At 40.1% G+C, this 21,086-nt stretch overlaps 1 protein-coding gene across 1 annotated transcript in view; it reads right to left on the bottom strand.

Moving 5' to 3' along the window:
* The window catches only part of arrdc1 (arrestin domain containing 1), a 50,304-nt gene that overhangs the window by 20,755 nt on the left and 8,463 nt on the right, over window positions 1-21,086 (bottom strand). Inside the window, exon 2 of the mRNA XM_033049075.1 lies at window positions 10,550-10,660. Within this exon, the coding sequence (XP_032904966.1) occupies window positions 10,550-10,660 (111 nt within the window). The remainder of the gene's footprint in view (window positions 1-10,549; window positions 10,661-21,086) is intronic.

Here is a 21,086-nt window from a genome sequence, read left to right on the forward strand (position 1 = left end):
GATGAGCTGGCAGAGGAGGTAGATGAAGCAGGTACTATAACAATATTTTAAAGTAATTTGGACATGTGCATGGATAAGAAAGGTTTAGGGGAATATGGGTCAAACGTGTCCAGATGGGACTAATGCGGATGGGCCATCTTCATCGACATGGACAAGTTGGGCCAAAAGGCCTGTTTCCATGCTGTATGACTGAATGCTCAGTCTTTTTTCTCCGAGGATAAATGATTCTAAAACGAGTGCGCATAGATTTTAAAAGTGGCAACTTTTTCCACTCAGTCGTCAGTATCTGGATTGACCTGGCAGAGAAGCTGTAGAAGCCTTTGTCCGCCCATTTGCCTAACAAGCCACTCTCACCTGTATCCAGCTATCATGTGTCAAGCCTTGTCCTGCCCCCTCCTCTTTTCCAGCTTGCTCCCCCCCCTTACTACTATTAGCGTGAAGAAGCGTCACGGCCCGAAACATCACCTATCCATTCCTTCCACGGATGTTGCCTGACCCGCTGAATCACTCCTGCACTTGTGTTTTGCCAAATAAAATGTATCAAGTCCCCTTCATCTTAGCTGGATGACTGACACCGACTTTTTGTCCAGCTACTTCATGTTTAAAATTCTTTCTTACATGTAAGATGATCTCCACAATCTTAACCCTTCCATTCATGTAAGAATTTTCAATTAAAAAAAACAAGACTGTCAGTAGAAGTTTCAGTAACATTTCCTATAAAAATTAAGTCAGTGGTGCATTGTATTTTAATAATAAAAGCTTTCATTCAATTACGCAACATGCTAACGATCAAATCAGCTCCTCAAATACTAACATCTGTAGCTTTATAGACAAATACAAGTAGAGCCCATAATAGCAACTTTTAAAAGATGCAATTTTACATTTCAAGCTTTCTGCAGGTTCCAAGCTCATGCTGAGCACATCCAAAATTAAACCATTTCTGCCAGCAGGACGTGGCCTTTAGTGCATTGTGAAACAGCATCTTTTAGAGAGGAAGTTAGTTCTGCACTCCGATTAATGCATTGCATAATAGTATATATCTCAATCACGTCGCCCCTCGGCCTGTGACGCTGCCGTGAAAACAATCCAAGTTTGCCCAATCTCTTCTTGTAACTTATACACTCCTACCAGGCAACATTTTGGTAAACTTCTTCTATTTCCTCTCCGTATCTTTCACACCTTTTCTATAGGGGGGGGGGGGTTGCACGTAAGGTCATTGGGTCAAAGGGCGTGACGCACGGAGCAGCTCAATCCATCTGGAGGACATGGCAGCCTCCGACATACACTGTTCACACACGAAACACCTACTTTCTTACCTGTTAAAAACCACCAAAATGGTCAATGTTTGCACTGTAAATAATTGTGGAGGGTGACTGAGCGCTCGGAACCAAATGCTCTAATATCTTTGCTCTAAACCTGAGCACCAAGGTGTAAGCGGCTGAAGGAGCGCATCCCTCGGGACAACCACCACTCTTCCCCCGGGGTCAGCGTTGTCCAGCCACGGCCACCCTCTGCCCATCCTCCCCCTATGGGACGCAGTCACGGGCTGTGGGTCGGCAGCGCCCACGCACGGGGCCGGGTGGAGCGGGACCGTGGCTCCAGGCAGCGGACACACGGGGACGAAAACATGGCAACGTCCCCGTCAGCTGCAGCAGAGTTGGGGACAGTCTGGTCCCTCCACCCACCCAGTCACAGATCCCCCCCCCCCCCACGACTACCCCCCCCATACCGACCCCACCCCCCAACGACCACCCCTGACCACCCGGCAACGTCCCCGTCAGCTGCAGCAGAGTTGGGGACAGTCTGGTCCCTCCACCCACACAGTCACTGACCCCCCCCCCCCCACCGGCCACCCCCCACTACCTACCTACCGACCGCCCCCCCCCATGAACACCCGGTAATGTCCCCATCAGCTGCAGCAGAGTCGGGGACAGTCTGGCCCCTCCGCCCACCCAGAGTCACGTGACCCGACTGTCGTGCAACCTCCCTATAGTGTGGTGACCAAAATTACACGCAATAGTCCAAATGTGGCCTAACCAAAGTTTTATACAGCTGCAAATGACTTCCCAACCTTTACACTCAATGCCCCACCAGATACTTATGTTGCCACTTTCAGGGAGTTCTGGCGCACCCCCTAGATCTCAATGTACATCAATGTTCCTAAGGGTCTGGCCATTTATTTCCCTGAAATGTGAAGAATTGTCAAGAGAAAGTATCATGAAGATATGATCCATGAGGGAACAATGGGTAATAAAAGAAAAATTGAACAAGATCACCCAACTGAACGTGCAGATTTTCCAATAATTCTACTAATGCTTACTACTCACTACACCATCCAAATCTACCATCAGTGGAGGAAAGGTTAATTCCATTGGTAGAAATCAATTGATATACAAGCAAGAAATTATTTATGTCACAAGTGGCAGCAGTTGCATGCTATTACAAGATTTTAAACATGATCAAACAGAAATTTATTGTTTGAGTTTTGAAGTAGAGCTTTCCAAAGGGTACTTAAAGGGAAATGTAAAATATCACAATCTACAAATTACTAACAATGCAGTAACATTATTATTTGACCATTCGCACAAAGAAGCTTAAATGGAGCTATTGTTTATTATCCAAGATAGAAGAGATAAAGTTTTATTTGGGCATATTGGACTCCCACGCTCTGCTCACAGGCAGCTACTTGTGGAGCACTCTTTTCAATGTCGCGCTGTGCATTGTAGCTGATGTTGCACAAACTGTGCATTCTTATCTTATGACACTATTCAAATAAAGCCCATTCTTGTGATAACAACTCGTCATAAAACCAGATGCTAAGATTAAAGGGAACAAACTCTAGAAAAAGGGTGACAAGAAATAGGCAAGAGACTGCAGATGTTGGAAATTGAAGCAAAATAAACCCACACTGCTGGAAAAACTATTTTCAGGCACCTCTGGAACAACCAACCTGGAGGCCATTTTCCAGCAGCCTCAGGAAACCAAACTAAAGCAATGCTGCAAAAAGGATTAAACATAATGGAAAGAATTAATGGGCAGTGGAACAAATAAAGTGGACACTACTTGCTGGATCACTTTCTGAAACAGTTACAGATGCAGATTTGTAGGTATCGGCATTTGTCATAATTACTACCTCATATTAATTACGTAGCTGATGAAACACAGAAACCTGCATATACAGTGCCCTCCATAATGTTTGGGACAAAGACCCATCATTTATTTATTTGCCTCTGTGCTCCACAATTTGAGATTTGTAATAGAAAAAAAAAAATCACATGTGGTGCACATTGATAGATTTTATTAAAAACCATTTTAATACATTTTGGTTTCACCATGTAGAAATTACAGCTGTGTTTATACATAGTCCCCCCCCCCCCCCCCCCCCCCCCCCATTTCAGAGCACCATAATGTTTGGGACACAAGGCTTCACATGTGTTTGTAATTGCTCAGGTGTGTTTAAATGCCTCCTCAATGCAGGTATAAGAGAGCTCACAGCACCTAGTCTTTCCTCCAGTCTTTCCATCACCTTTGGAAACTTTTATTGCTGTTTATCAACATGAGGACCAAAGTTGTGCCAAAGTTAAAGAAGTCATTATGAGACTGAGAAACAAGAATAAAACTGTTAGAGACATCAGCCAAACCTTAGGCTTACCAAAATCAACTGTTTGGAGCATCATTATGAAGAAAGGGAGCACTGGTGAGCTGACTAATCACAAAGGGACTGGCAGGCCAAGGAAGACCAACACAGCTGATAACAGAACAATTCTCTCTATAATAAAGAACAAAAACCCCAAACACCTGTCCGACAGATCAGAAACACTCTTCAGGAGTGGATTTGTCAATGACCACTGTCCGCAGAAGACTTTATGAACAGAAATACGGAGGTACACTGCAAGATGCAAACCACTGGTTTGCTGCAAAAATAGGATGGCTGGGTTACAGTTTGCCAATAAGTATTTAAAAGAGCACCCACAGTTCTGGAAAAAAGGTCTTTTGGACAGATGAGACGAAGATTAACTTATATCAGAGTGATGGCAAGAGCAATGTACGGAGGAGAGAAGGAACTGCCCAAGATCCAAAGCATACGACCTCATCTGTGAAACACGTTGGTGGGGATATTATGGCCTGGGCATGTATGGCTGCTGAAGCAACTGGCTCACATCTTCATTGATGATACAACTGCTGATGGTAGTAGCATGATGAATTTTGAAGTGTATAGACACATCCTATCTGCTCAAGTTCAAACAAATGCCTCAAAGCACATTCTACAGCAAGACAATGATCCCAAACATACTGCTAAAGCAACAAAGGAGTTTTTCAAACTAAAAAAGCGTGAATTCTTGAGTGGCCAAGTCAATCACCCGATCTGAACCCAATTGAGCATGCCTTTTATATGCTGAAGAGAAAACTGAAGGGGACTAGCCCCCAAAACAAGCATAAGCTAAAGATGGCTGCAATACAGGCCTGGCAGAGCATCACCAGGGAAGACACTCAGCAACTGGTGATGTCCATGAATTGCAGACTTCAAGCAGTCATTGCATGCAAAGGATATGCAACAAAATACTGAACATGACTACTTTCATTTACATGACATTACTGTGTCACAAACATTATGGTGCTTTGAAATGGGGGGACTATGTGTAAACACTGCTGTAATTTCTATATGATGGAACTAAAATGTATAAAAATGGCCTTTATTAAATCTGACAATGTGCACTTTAACCACATTCGATTTTTTTTCTTTTACAAATCGTGGAGTAGCGGCAAATAAATAAATGATGGGTCTTTGTCCCAAACATTATGGAGGGCACTGTATTCTTTAATTAACATTGGCAAAGTGTGTCTTAAACCAACTCCTGATGCAACTTACACCCGGCATCCGGGCTACTATTTGGGGGTCTGTAGATAACACCAATTAGTGTCTTCTTGCCTTTACAATTCCTCAACTTAATCCACAGTGACTCTACCTCGTCAGTCCCTATGTCTTCCCTCGCAAGGGACTGAATTCCATCCCTCACCAGCAGAGCTACCCCCTCCTCTGCCCACCTGCCTGTCCTTTCTATAGGATGTATAACGCTGAATATTAAGTTCCAAGGCCCGATCCTGCTGCAGCCACGTCTCAGTAATCCCCACAATGTCATATCTACCAACCTCTAACTGAGCCTCAAGCTACCTTATTTCTTATACTTCGCACATTCATATACAATACTTTTAATTCCTTACGCGTCTCACCTTTCGCATCGATCCCTATTACACTTGGCCATACTCTCCTATCCCTTTGTGAGCTTTCTTTCCCGTCAATTCTGGGATCATTAACTATCCCTTTACTCTCTTTCCCTTTAACTCCGTCCATGACTATCCCATATGACACCCCACCCCCCTTATTCAGTTTAAAACCACCCATGTAGCAGTGGCAAATCTGCCTGCCAGAATGCTGGTCCTCCACCTGTTAAGGTGCAATCCGTCCCTTTTGTACAGTTCCCCCTTACTCCAAAACAGATCCCAGTGGTCTAAGAATCCAAAACCCTGCCCCCTGCACCAGTTCCTCAGCCACACATTGAGGTCCTGTATCTCCCTGTTCCTCCTCTCGCCAGGACGAGAAACTGGAAGCAAACCGAGATAACCATCCTGGAGGTCCTGCTTTTCAGCATTTTTCCGAACTCTCTAAAGTCACGTTGCAGAATATTCATCCCCTTCTTTTCGACAGTGTTTATTCCGACATGCACTACCACTTCCGACTGTTCATTTTCGCCCTTAAGGATTTTCTGCACTCTGTCCGTTACATCCTTGATCCTGGCAGCACACCATCCTCGAATCCCGTCTGTTGCCGAAGAATCCCCTGTCCGTACCCATCACAATGGAGTCTCCAACTACCACGGTGTTGCCTGACGTCGGCCTCTTTGGTTTTGGCTCAACGGCACTTTTTGCTTCGCAAGCCAGTCCGCCGCTCAGTGTGTTAACGTCTTCTGTCCTGACAGCTTCTAAGTGGGTGAACCTGTTCTCAAGAGGTACAACACCCGGGGACCTTTGCATTCCATGTTTCCCTCCCTTTCTCACCGTCACCCACCTTCTCTCTTCCAGTACCTTCGGTGTAACAATCTTACTGTAGGACTTGTCGAGGAACGACTCAGTTTCTCGGACGAACCTGAGGTCATCCACTTGCTTCTCAAGTTCCCCAACACGGTCCTTCAGGGGCTGTACCTGGATGCACTTCTCACATTTGTAGCAGCCAGAGGCACCAATGGTGTCCTTGACCTCCCACATCCCGCAAGCATCACACTGAATCAGTTTGCTTGATATTTCCTTCTTTCGTCCCTCCATCTCCAGCGTTTGGTGTGGCGTCCTCCCTCAGCCTCCTCGCCGTAGACTCGCAGCCAAAGACTCGCACTTTTTCTCACAGGGTATTTCCCTCGACAGGGCCGCACCCCTTGAGTAAGTCTTGCTTATATCAGATGCTAAATTGCCTAATTGTCCAATTTACCAATCTTCCAATCTAATTGTTCAACCAAATCCCACACACACTCCTTACCTTCCTTCCTCTGATGAGCTTGGAAGTATGTGCTTTGTTCTACCTCCACTCAAAGACATATGCCTCCTTTACCATCTTATCAGTGAGCTATGAACTTGGACAGCAAGATCCCTCTACATATCAATGCTGTTAAAGGTCTTGCCATTAATTGTATACTCTCCTCTTACATTCAACCTCCCAAAGTGCAATACCTCACACTTGCTCGGATTAAACTCCATTTGCCATTTCTCCAGCAATATCTGCTTAGGTTACCAAACCCTTGCTTTATCACGACTAACCACAATTATGTCTACATGCAGATGCAATTCCAATAAGCTTCTGTAATCATCTTAATGAAACACTAGTTTCTCGGTTAAAGGAAAATTGGGACTTTGATTAGACTGCCCAAAATAGTCTAAGAAATGACCTTGGGAGCTGGTTGATGAAATGACCATGATTTTTGTGGCACAATATTACTACATTCTGAGTTTGTTCTATAAACCATGGCATTACTCATACAAATATCCAAAACAAAAAAGTTAGCCTTACAATGCTCCAAGAAAATGTGCTAGAGGTTACTATTTTCAAATAAAATATAACTTTAGAAAGTCCAATTTACAGAAGGATATCAATTTTATCATGTTGGTTTACAATCTTATTATCTCAGTAGCAGGAATTAGTACAATACTAATTGCAAAAAGTTTACACCCACCCATTTTCTCATTCCTCAAAAGACTGCGCACATGTAATCCAGTGAGTGATTTATCAAGGAACTGGTGAATCACTGATGACTCTCAAAGCAGAATTTCACCAGAATCTTATGAAACATATGTTTTACCACGTATGGAGTCAACTATAGAGCCCCAGTTATGATGCTCATCGCAACCTGACAATTCAAATTCAAACTATTATCCAAAACACACTCAATAGGAGAAAAATCAAAAATGCCAATATTACTCTGATCAGGGTACATCCGTAAGGAGAGAAAGAGTTAATGTATAGGACTGACAATCTTGTGAATGGCGATAGTAGACCTCAAACTTGAACTTTATTGTTGCAGAAGTGGTCACAACTCCTGGTATTTTCTTTATATTTCCAGAATCCAGAGTATTTTACTTTTGCATATTAAGAAATTATATGTGAAAAACAAAATTATTTCTTAGTCAACTTGGTTCCTTCATTGCAAATCTGGTAAAAACCATTAGAATATGACTGTCTTTTAAGAATTATTTCACATTTGTCTTCACCTTATAAAAGATATTAAACAATGTGCTCAAAAGTAAAATACACAGCATCACATACTCAAACCAAAAAGTATTTTAATATTACAAGATTTCATTTATCCTGTTTAAATAATGATATGAAAACACATGGATGCAATGGCATTAGGAAGTTATTAACAAAGTCTCTGAAATTAAAGTATAGGCGTGTCTTTTTAGAATACTGCACACAATAATGTAACAAAGGGGTCAAATTTCAAATTCCTTCAAAAAAGTTAACAAGCAGTTTATTGGGTTCGTGACTAACATAACCATATAACATATAACCATATAACAATTACAGCACGGAAACAGGCCATCTCGGCCCTACAAGTCCGTGCCGAACAACTTTTTTCCCTTAGTCCCACCTGCCTGCACTCATACCATAACCCTCCATTCCCTTCTCATCCATATGCCTATCCAATTTATTTTTAAATGATACCAACGAACCTGCCTCCACCACTTCCACTGGAAGCTCATTCCACACCGCTACCACTCTCTGAGTAAAGAAGTTCCCCCTCATGTTACCCCTAAACTTCTGTCCCTTAATTCTGAAGTCATGTCCTCTTGTTTGAATCTTCCCTATTCTCAAAGGGAAAAGCTTGTCCACATCAACTCTGTCTATCCCTCTCATCATTTTAAAGACCTCTATCAAGTCCCCCCTTAACCTTCTGCGCTCCAGAGAATACTAACATAGTATCAACAAAAAATATAAGAAAAGATAGCATGTTTACATGATTAATTCCTGCAATGAGGGGATTGACATATGAGGAAAGGTTAAGTAAGCTGGAGCTCTACTCTTTGGAGTTTAGGAGAATGAGAGGCGATCTCATTGAAACATATAAGATCGTGAGGGGCCTTGATCGGGTGGATGCACCGAGGATGTTCCCAATGATCGGGGAAACTAGAACTAGGGGACATAGTTGCAGAATAAGGGGGGGCTCTTTTAAAACTGAGATGAGGAAGAACTTCTTCACCAAGAGGGTGGTTAATTTATGGAATTCACTGCCCCAGGGAGCAGTGGAAGCAGAAACGTTAAATATGTTTAAGTCTAGAATAGATGGTTTTTTAGCTGCCGAGGGGATAAGGGGCTACGGGGAGAGGGCAGGGATATGGACCTAGGTATGGTTAGTATAGTAAGACCTGAGTGATCTCCTGGACAAGTGTCGATCGCCTGGATTGGGGTCGGAGAGGAATTTCCCGTTTTTTTTTTTCCCGAATTGGACCTGGGTTTTTATCCGTTTTTTTGCCTCCCCCAGGAGATCACGCGGTTCTTGGGGTGGAGAGGGGTGATAGCGGTATGAAGGGGAGGGTAGTGTCTTGTGCTCTGTGTCTTGTGTCTACTGTTTGTGGGTAAGTGTGTCTGTTTAGTGTTCAGCCATGAGCGAATGGCGGTGCGGGCTCGACGGACCTGGTGGTCTACTCTCGCACCTACTTTCTATGTTTCTATGTTTCTATGTTGATGGCAAGTTTCCGAAAATTGCATCAGAATACACGTACATTTTGTGTAATGGTTGTCGCGGGATGTCCACCAGTGACCTGGTTGGCACAGTAAGTGCACGTATTTCTTATTCCTTTCTATGTTTATGAATACCACATGGGACAATAAAATCGCAAACACCGTTTCCACTTCATTCACCTGATCATGTATTAGAATACTGCATCCATCTGAGTGGACACCGCAATGCGCGTTACACATCATACACACAAACCTATGTTGCGGTGGACACTCAAAGGTTTGGTGTCCCAGAAAACGAACGTTACATTAGTAGCGAAAACCAAACATTTTTACCAATGTGATCGAAACGATACATTACCTTATGGATTTGAGCTATATCGATGGCCTATGATTCGTCAGAAGGTTTGACTTGGGATGATATTTTAGTAAGAAAAATTTCTCCGTAACGGTAGTTGTGGAGCTTACGGAAGTTGACACGAAGGAATGAAGTTAGCGACTTGGTCCGTACGAAAGGTAAACAAGAGAGAGTGTGTTGCCAAATTGAAGATTGGCTCAGTTTCTTAGTTTTGATGACCAATTTATGTCCACATTTAAAAAAAAATTGATTTAAAAAAGTCGGAAAATATATCGTAAACGGTCATTGCGTAGTTGACACCACGATGTTTTTGATATATTAAATTGGAAAATAAGAAAAAATAATTAACTCACCCAAAAATCGCTACTACCATAGGATACCTCGTTGGGTTTTTGAAAAGCATTAGAGGTTTGGAGCCTCCGTGGTTTAACTTACAGAGAGGTACCGACCCCGATAACGGTCGTTGTGACAATGGACACCAAGCACAACGACCGTTACGGGATCTTTGCTAGGTGGAATACCAGACATGTTACTGTAATTTTTCTCCAGGTATTGATGAAAATATTTCCCTAGATCATTATCAAAACGTATATATATGAGGGGTCATATGAAGTTTATTTGTGAATTAAATATTCATGACTAAATGTGGCAGAGTTCTTAGTGTCACATTTTTGGTGTCCAAAATGGGGGTAAAATTATGAAAATTTGTCTGTTATGCAAAAGACTTTCGGTCTTGAAGTTATCTAATTTATATCTGTTATTTGTAAGGTTTCACATGATTGGTAGATTTTTTGTTAAGAGCAGTGTAATGGTGTAAAAACCTGAATAATAATCTTGTTCCTCAAAATCTCTCCAGTATTGTAAAAAGACACATAGACAATCAAGATAATGAACATGCAAATCAATGTAAATGTCAAATAAACTGTCTCGAGTCCGTTAAATGAATGAACCAGAAACGCAACTCTTACCCTTTTCCGCAACAACAAGTGTGCTGCTGAAGTACTGTTCCTCCACCTGCCAGGCTGTGTCATTTGCTTTGTTGGCAACCCCACATGATCCAATGCAGTTGACTCTCACAGCTGTCAAAGAGTGAAAAATGGACATAAGTAAATAAATGTTTGAAGCACGGTTTAGTAAGCAGTACATGAGCAGAGGTAAAATAGTTCAAAGGAACATTAATCTTCACACAAAGAAATCATTGGTAATTCCATCATAAGTTCAAAGTTCCGTAAAGTTGCAAGATTGGGCCAAAAATGTTAGTGTATATTGACATTGACAAGGTGGAATTCAATAAACACCAGAGAACCCCTGCATCACCTTCTTTGCAAATATACATGCATATGCCAAATGTTCTTGCACAATCAATGTAAAGATCTTCCAATTCTCTATCCTCTCCTCTATAATTACTTGTAGTAATATATTTAATTCAAATCTGGTCTTAACCATAAATTAACTTCAATCTTTCTGCTGCCCCAATTAACACTGAATAAAAACCTATATTTTTAAACAACAGAAAATGGGCCTCATTCTATTTTCAAAATGATCTTTGAGATATTGACTAAAGAATGCTGAAAGAACTCCATTTATCTTTTTTTCATATCTTTCAATATACATGGAATCAACACCCAAAAATACTAGTATTTTATGAAAGAATATACAGTTTTGCCTTGATATAGACAAAAATGCTGGAGAAACTCAGCAGGTGAGGCAGCATCTATGGCTTGATATCATTGTTTAAATATCGTTAACAAAATGCTGAAAATATTTTGAACATCCATTCATCCTCTCATTTAATGTTTTCAGCTAATAAGTAGAGCCCTATTTGTAATAAATTGTTCCCAAATAAAGCAATGTAAATCTCTTCAATTTGTTTTTATCAAATACTTTTCAAACTTCAGAGTGAAACTTCAGTATTTCATGAAAGTTATATGGTATTGTTATCCTAAAGTTTCATTTACTTCACTATTGGGTGACCCTGAAAAAAGTTCAATCTCAAAATCCACATTTCTTGAATAAAGCGCAGTGCTGCTTGGCAAAGATAATAGAATGTTGTTTTGTTTTGTTTAAATTCCATCCCTTCCATCCCTTCCCTCCCCAAAGGAGCATTACTTGTCTTGGAGGCTTAAAATTACCATCGACTATAAATATTCATTTTTGGTCCATAGATTTTATATGCATTCTGTAGAAAGCTACATATTGGAAAAGCAATTTCTTTCATCAATGATCTGTTCCTTTAAGAAACGGTGTGGTCAGGAAGAACAAAAGTCTTGCTACAAATATACGGTGTTGTAAATGAGCCCACATCTGAAGTATTGTGTACAACAGAGAGCATATTAACGTATGGCATCTCTGTGTGGTATCTCAGCTGCACGGAGGCGGAGAGGAGAGTTCTTCAGCGCGTCATCCACAGAGCGCAGAAGATTATTGGGACACAGCTACCAGCCTTGGAGGGCTTCTACCGCACACGGTGCCGCAGGAAGGCCATCAGCATCCATAAAGACTCCTCACACCCTTGTAATGGAGTGTTCGAACTACTTCCCTGTCAGACGTTACAAGGCCTTCTACGCCCGAACTTCCAGACTCAGGAACAGCTTCATTCCCAGAGCTATAGCGGCTCTGAACCGGCCCTGCTGAGTGCCCCCCACCCCCCATGGACTGTCTCCCTCGGATGGTCACGTCGCACTGACACATCTGCACTTTAGTCTGTTTGAACTGTTTTGACTATTTTACTGTTGTAATGTTCTTTTTACAAACCATGTTCTCGGGGTATCTAAATCTAAATTTTATTAGTTATTTAAGTTATGACATCGGATGGAAGCTGCATACCAAATCTCGTTGCACTTATGTACAATGACAATAAAATATATTATTATTATGGCCCTTCTTACATAAGGAAGTACATTTTTGCCTTGGAGATACAGTACAGTCATAAAAATTTCCCACATTCATTTATGGAATAGGGAAGTTATTCTCATATCAAATGGGCTAAACCCTTTAGATTTTTTATAAATGAAAGGTGACCTCATTAAGATATACAAGATTCAGAGAAGACTTTACAGGGTAATTGTTACAGGTTGTTTCCTGGACATTCTTAAGAAAACAGGATAAATAATTAAATAAAGATACATTTCTTTATGGATAGAAAGTATTCTCTACTTCAGGGCAGTACACCATCACTTCCTACAAGGCAAAATCAAGTGGCAACTCAAATGACAGCGAGGCATCATTCTCGGACGAGCTCAATGCGTTCTACACACACTTCGAAAGGGAGAGCACAGATGTGCCTTCTTGAGCCTATAGCCCCCATCTCAGTCACCGAGGCCGACGTCAGAAGATCCTTCATGAGGGTGAACCCTCAGATCTGATGTTATACCTGATTGCATTCCCAAACCCTGCACTGACCTAACTGGCTGCAGATTTTGTGGGCATCTTAAACCTCTTGTTACTGAGGTTCCCACTTGATTTAAAAGGGCATGTGGTGCTGAAATTCTTTTGGTTGATTATGGCACATATCAACATCTCAGTAAGAACCTGGATCCAGCATAATTTGCCTGCCGTCACAATAGATCAACAGCGGATCCAATCTCACTGGTTCTCCACAATGCACTAGACCACTTGGACAATAAAAAAGACATAAAAAGACAAAAAGTCAGGCTGTTGATCGTAGACTGCAGCTCAATGATCGTCACCATCTTCCCCTCCAAACGTGTTACCAAGCTCAGGGATTTCGGGCTCTCCGCATCCCTTTGCAACTGGATCCTCAACTTCCTCGTCAATAGAGCACAATCGGTACAAATTGATAGTAATACCTCGATAACCATCAGCACAGGGTCACCTCAAGCCTGTGTGCTCAGCCCCCTGCTCTACCCACGACTGTGCTGCCAGACACAATTCCAGCACTATCTTTAAATATGCTGAAGACCCATTGTTGTTGGATGTAGTACGAGTTATATGGGAGGGAGATCGATTGTCTGATTCCATGGTGCCAGAACAATGGACTACAACGTGAGCCACAACAATAGCCATGTCAACCAGACCGTGTGGTGGGTGAAGGGCTTCGCTGGCGCACCTTGTGAGCCAGGGTGGCTTCGGCAGGTCTGTCCACTATAACCAAAATCCGCTATAAAGGTGTCTGTTAAAACAAGTGTTTATTGAATTGTCAATTTCTCTTCAATTACAGGAGAGTGGGAAACAATTGGAAACAAAATTCAAGGTTATTACTATACTTTTCCAAAGCTTCCAATATATTCTAGAAGTCTGGAACAAGTCATTTATCTCGAATCAAGTTATACGCAGCTTAAGAAAAGAAGAGGAACTGAACCTTTTCATAATACTAAATCCAAACAAGTCACACACCTCATGAAAATATTTGCCTGGAGGTTTTTGAATATTAGAGAATACATCCGAATATTTTGGGAAGTGGAAACATCTGTTGGCCCGTCTCCAAATAAATGTTGCATCTCCACATTCCTGATTCTATCCTATCACCCCCACTGTCCAATCCCTTTCCACCTACGTCCAAGATACCTCACAAAACATTTAACTCTTTAATAAGTTTCCAGGCCGCTGTTCATTCATCTTTATCGAGGATGTTCAGTTCCTCTACGCCTCCATCCACCAGGAGGGCCGTAAGACTCACCGATTTTTCCTCGAACAAAGACTCAACCAATTTCCCTCTACTAACCAAATATCCTATAGGATCTTTGCTACTAACACTCTCTTCCGCCTAGTGGAACTTTTCCTCACCCTCAACGACTTCTCCATTTGGCTCCTCCCACTATCTCCAAATTAAACTCTGGGCCGAGTCGCTGAGTGGCCTCTGCCCATACAGCTTTTGCTAAGTCTGCACCTAGTTTCAGTGCATTCCTCAGCACATAACCCTGCAACCTGAGAAATACCTGTCTGCAATATTCTGTTCAGAACATCTCCTTGAACTGGAGCAACAGGTTTTGGGCAGACTAAGTTTGCCTGGGGGTTCCAGGAGATTCGGAGGTAGACACAAAATGCTGGAGTAACTCAGCACGAAAGGCAGCATCTCTGGAGAGAAGGAATGGGTGACGTTTCGGGTCGAGACCCTTCTTCAGACATTTAAAAGGTATTCAACGGGCAATCTTTTCACACCAAGGGTGGTGGGTATATGGAATAAGCTGCCAGAAAAAGCCATAAAGGTAGAGACAATATCAACATTTAAAAGACATTTGGAAGAGAACATGGATAGAAATTTATCAATGGAGTACAAGCTAAATACAGGCAAATGTGTCTAGCTCAGATAGACATCTTGGTCGGCATGGACAAGTTGGCCTAAAGGGCCAGTTTCCTTGCTGTATGACAATGACAGTAGTTTTACTCCCCTGAAAGGCTTGCCAGAGCTCAATACATGCTGCAACATTAAACATACCCGTTCCTGGGAAGTCTTGTAGATAATACTGTAGATGAACTACAGAAACTATTCCCATTTCTGTACAGCATATTCCTGAAGGGAGTATAATGTTTAGTTTAGAGATACAGCGCGGAAACAGGCCCTTCGGCCCACCGGGTCCACGCCGCCCAGCGATCCCCAACACTAACCTACACACTAGGGACAATTTACACTTTAACCAAGTCAATTAACCTACAAACCTGTACGTCTTTGGAGTGTGGGAGGAAACCGAAGATCTTGGAGAAAACCCACAGGTCACGGGGAGAACGTACAAACTCTGTACAGACAGCACCTGTAGTCGGGATCGAACCCGGGTCTCTAGAGCTGTAAGGCTGCAACTCTGCCGCTGCGCCACCGTGCCGCCAATTGTCATTTGGCAGGACAGCTTTTTAAGGTGTAAGCTGCACACGGAGTAAAAATATCTACCATTCAGATCTTACTCATTTCCAAAAAGGTGAAGTACATTGCTTTACCCTATCCCTTTGCTTCTCAAATCTAGCTGTAAGTCCCTTTTTGATTGGCACAATGCAAAGTATTTTGCCTTCCTCCCTGTGATTCAAATGAAATGAGTTTGGACAATCTGGTCCAGATGTAAAGTTTAGTGCATAATTAATGAGTAAAATGGCAGCAATATTCAAGGCAGCCAACAGGTTAACTAATATAGAAAACAAAATATCATAAATGTTTGTTGTTGAACAGACATTTTCAATAAATAAGCAATTAGCATCTCGAAAGAAATCCAAATATTTTTATGAAATAAAACTCTATACCACGTCAAAATTGAGGAGTTGGTCAGAGCACAGTGCAATAATTAATTTTGTTTTCCTGTCTTTAAAAAGAGGCAGTTCACTTCCGGTGGCTGCTATGAAGCAGTGAAGGCAGCTGCACTGAGCTCTCCTCCAACAAATCGTGTTTAAAGTCGAATCCCATGCCAGGATCGAGTTAAAAAATCTTATCAGGTTTGCTGAACGTCGAGGGTACTGACTCTATCAAACGGTACCGGTGGATTTGGGATTTAAAACGATCTTATCGTAAAAACTGGATGAGAAAGAGAAGAGGTCAGAGAGGACCCAAGAAGACTACAATCAGTTTCCAGCTCCAAAAAGCTCTGGATGAGCTTGAAACCACCCCGGAACTCACTTTTGAAAGTTTGGAAGAGGAGCTGGAACCTCAACAACCTACAAGCGATATGGCTGCGAGAAGTGATACAAAGGAGAAAGAAATGAAAAGCTGGGAAGAAACGGTAAGAGCTAATATTCTTAAAGATATTACTAAAGATCTTCAGAAGCAATTTGCCAAAATGAATTCTACAATTCAGAACAACTTCTCCACTATGGAGGGCAATCTTTCTAAGAAAATTGATAATAGCTGCGGCGAAGTAAAAGAGCTTTATGTAGCCCTGAACCAGCAGTTTAAAGATTTGGAGTCCAGGACGGCGAAGGAATTGGAAAGTATCCAGAAAGATTATAACAATAAACATGACACCCTGCTGAAGCAATTAACAGACTCGGAAAAATTGATGGTAGAGATGGATGGTGAAATGGAACAGATGAGCCAAGAAATACAAGGTCTGAAAAAACAACACGATACTAATTGGGAGCTAACGAATAAACTGAATGAGAAATGTCAAGATTTAGAGGCCAGGTCAAGGAGGCAAAATCTGAGAATAGTAGGAGTTAAAGAGGGTGCTGAACACGGCCTTCAAATGCGTGATTTTATTACAAATCCACTTAAAGATGTTTTCAAACTTCCAGAAAAACCAAAGATAGATCTGGCTCATCGAGTGGGTCGCTTCCAAAAACATGATAATGCTAAACCAAGGCAAATCATTGTAAAGTTCCTGGATATTTCAACTTTGGAAACTCTATTAAAGAAGATAACCTATGGAGAAAATCTTACATTTGCTGATAATATCGTAAGATTCTACAGGGATTATCCTCGGGAAATTTTGGCAAAAAGACGCGAGTTTAAAAGGGCAAGCAGTATTTTATATGGACATTCTGAAGTTCGTTATGGCGTGATCTATCCAGCGAAAATGCTAATTACGTTTAAGGACAAGCAACGCTCATTTACGGACCCGGACTCTGCTTGCAAATACGCCCAGGAGATTTTAAACAAAATTCAAGGAGGAACAGAATAATAGACATTTTATCCGTGGAACTTTGTTTTTTCTGTTTCAATTAAGACACTGGAACGCTTCAGACGGTTACCAGACAGGCTTATCTGGCAAGAATGTGTTGTTTAATAACAGAGGCCGAATTAAACTTCTGAACTGAAAGCACAGATGGAAGCTCAAGGTCGCAAGCTCGTCAACAAATCCCTCAGCACGGAGAACTATGAGACCGTCTCCTTTCGAAATGGCCATTATGAGGCATCTGTTCCACACTATACGACCTATTATTTATATATATAATGAACTAACTAATTAACAACTTACGCGTAATAAACTCAACTAACGTTAAAGGCGCAATGTACTATACTAACACGACTAACTATATAGCAGGAAGGATGGGGGAGGTTAGACATATATTTTAAATACTAAATACTAATTATGAATTAATTAACATACAGGTAAATGAAAAGTGTCATTATTGACGAGGTACTTTAACCCATAATTTCTTTAATTTTAATCCAAATCTTCTACCTTCCCTTTTATTTTATTCTATTTTAAACTGTTCAGCGATTAATTGACCTGATATGATAATTTTGGTAACAATTAGAGGGAACCGACTAACGTTGGGTCAAACTCTAATAGGGGGATAAGGCCCAGTGCATAATCTCATCGCCGGAGGTCAATTTAAAAACAAATCTAGCTAACTTAGGTGGCTTTTTTGTTTACTTTTTTTGTTTATTCACAATTATGTGTTGTACGACTTAACAATTTTTATGTACACTTTATTTTATGTTTTTCTCTTTCCCTTAATTATGTTTAACAGTGTCAGGAGATGTAGAACTACTGTAGAAACTATGAAGGACAACTCTGGATTCGGGATTCCGAGGTACTTGGCTGCATCACATGAATCATACAGTCTGGTAATAATAGCCAATGCAAGATAATAGTCGAATAAATATCGGAGGTCTCACCTTCTGTAGTTGGAACATCAGAGGTGCGAATGAGCCAATTAAGAGGGGTAAAATTCTGGCACAATTAAAATCATTAAATATGGATATTGCTTTCCTACAAGAGACACATCTGAAACAACAAACTCAGATCAGATTAAGGGCAAATTGGATAGGTCAAACCTATTACTCCTCATTCACCTCTAAAGCAAGAGGCACGGCTATTATAATTCGGAAGGGTATACCTTTTAAATTAAAGAAATCTATATCTGATAAAGAGGGAAGATATGTTATAGTCACGGGAGAAATTTACAATACACCATTAACTATGATAAATATTTACGCGCCTAATTTTGATAACCCACAATTTTTTAGGAAAATAATAGATTTAATCGCAGAGCATAATTATCAAAATATAATAATGGGGGGAGATTTTAACTGTGTTATAGATCCATACTTAGATAAATCAATAAAGCTAGGGAAGCGTCTTGTTAAAACTAAGACCTGTGAATTTTTAAATACTTATATAAAAAATAATAACATCGCTGATATTTGGAGAATAGCAAATCCAAGCGGTAGGGAATACTCATTTTATTCATCAGTTCACAAAACTTATTCGCGAATTGACTATTTTTTATTGGACACAAAATTAATCCCGTATACGAATAAACCATCATATCATAATAGTATTATTTCTGATCATTCACCATTGACTTTTATACTTAAAATTGAGGGAATGCCGAGTATAAAACCTTTTTGGAGATTCAATGTACATATATTAAATAACCCGCAGGGTTATGAGTATATAAAAGAACAAATAAAACTTTTTTTAGATATAAATGACACGCCGGGTATTTCTGCACCGCTATTATGGGAAACCTTCAAGGCATATATTCGCGGCGTCATAATTTCTTACCAAAGTTTTCAAAATAAGGAAAATAAAAGAGAACTTCAGCGGATAGAACAGAAAATAAAACTACTAGAACTGGACAATGCAACTGACCCAACCATAAATAAACATAATAAGATAACTTTATTGAAATATAAAGTTAATAGAATACTATCGGCTAGAGTAATAAGATTATTCCAAATTACAAAACAAGCACACTTCGAATTTGGGGACAAGCCACATAAACTACTTGCGAGGCAACTGAGGCAACGAGTAAAGGAAAAAACTATTACTAAAATTAAATCGGATAAGGGTGAGTTTTTAACACTGCCTAAGGATATTAATAAGAGGTTTGCCCAATTTTATCACAATTTATATACATCTAAAATAAATACAGATGTAAGTAAAATTACAAATTTTTTAGATAATTGCAAGCTCCCAAAATTGGATAGTTTAGAACAAGAGCAATTAGGAGCACGGATTACTAGTGAAGAAATAAAACAAATAATTAACTCACTGAAAAATGGGAAGACCCCAGGACCAGACGGTTTTAGTAATGAATTTTATAAAAGATTTCAGGAGTCAATTATACCAAGATTATTCAATTTATACACGCAGGCTTATACCGAAAATAAACTACCAGAAACCCTAGCAGAAGCAACAATAACACTTATACCAAAAAAAGATAAAGATTTAGATGAACCGGGTTCTTATAGAGCTATTTCACTAAGGGGTAATAGGCAAGGGTGTGCCTTATCACCATTGCTATTTGCCCTTATGATAGAACCGTTGGCCGAAAGGATTAGAAATCACCCGAATATTCACGGATATAACACTAAGGATTCAAAGAATAAAATTTCACTATATGCTGATGATATTCTTTTATATATTACTAATACACAAACGAGTATACCCACCTTATTAACACTAATTGAGGAATTCGGCTCTTTTTCAGGATATAGAATAAATTGGAATAAAAGCGAAATTATGTCTTTAAAACCACAGGATTCGAGACATTTACTAAAATTCCCCTTCAAAATTGCAACAGAAAAATTCAAGTATCTGGGTATTCAAATTACGAGAAGACACAAATCATTATTTAGTGCCAATTTTATACCACTATTAAATAAACTGAATGATATGATTAAATTTTGGAAAACACTTCCGCTCTCATTGATAGGTAGAATTAACGCTATAAAAATGACTTTCTTACCACAATTAATATATTTGTTTCAAGCGATCCCAATATATATTCCAAAATATTTTTTCAAAAAACTAGATTCCACTATCACTAATTTTATATGGGATTACAGAACACATAGAATTCAACGAAAGCATTTGTGCAAATCTAAAGAAGTTGGGGGTTTATCATTACCTAACTTTATGTATTACTACTGGGCAGTGCATATTAAGAACATATGTACTGGCTGGATAGTTCCACTCAGCAGTTGGAGTGGATAAGAATGGAGAAAGAGGAGTGCTATCCGCACGATATAGGAACGATCCTGCTCTCACCGATAAAATTGAATAGTATAATATATAAGAAGAACCCAATTATTCACAATATAATAAGAATTTGGAAACAAATAAAAGTATCCTTGAAATTAAATAATTTATCAGTACTAACCCCACTATTGAACAACCCCGCATTCAAACCTTCTCTCATCGACAACACATATCAACAATGGGATAGACTGGGGATTAGGAAAGTAGGGGATATGTATGAATTGGGTAAACTGTTATCATTTCAACAATTAAAATTAAAATTTAAATTGAAGGATAATCAATATTTTAAATATATACAGGTATGTGACTTTATGAAGAAATATACACATAGATTTCAAACTATATGTTTAGACCCTTTAGAAGAAGCAATGAATATTAAGGCTGATTCACAAAAATTAATATCATACTTTTATAATAATATATTATATAGAGAATCACCCTCAACAGAAGCACTAAGGGAAGATTGGGAACATGAGCTAATGATAAAGATCTCGAAGGATAGATGGGAAAAGTATTTGATGAATACACATAACTGTTCTATTAATACAAGACATAATTTAATTCAATTCAAATTATTACATAGACTATATTATTCAAAAACGAGGTTGAATAAATTTTATCCAAACGTCTC

The sequence above is a fragment of the Amblyraja radiata genome, chromosome 32, assembly GCF_010909765.2.
Source record: "Amblyraja radiata isolate CabotCenter1 chromosome 32, sAmbRad1.1.pri, whole genome shotgun sequence".
NCBI classification, from domain to species: domain Eukaryota; kingdom Metazoa; phylum Chordata; class Chondrichthyes; order Rajiformes; family Rajidae; genus Amblyraja; species Amblyraja radiata.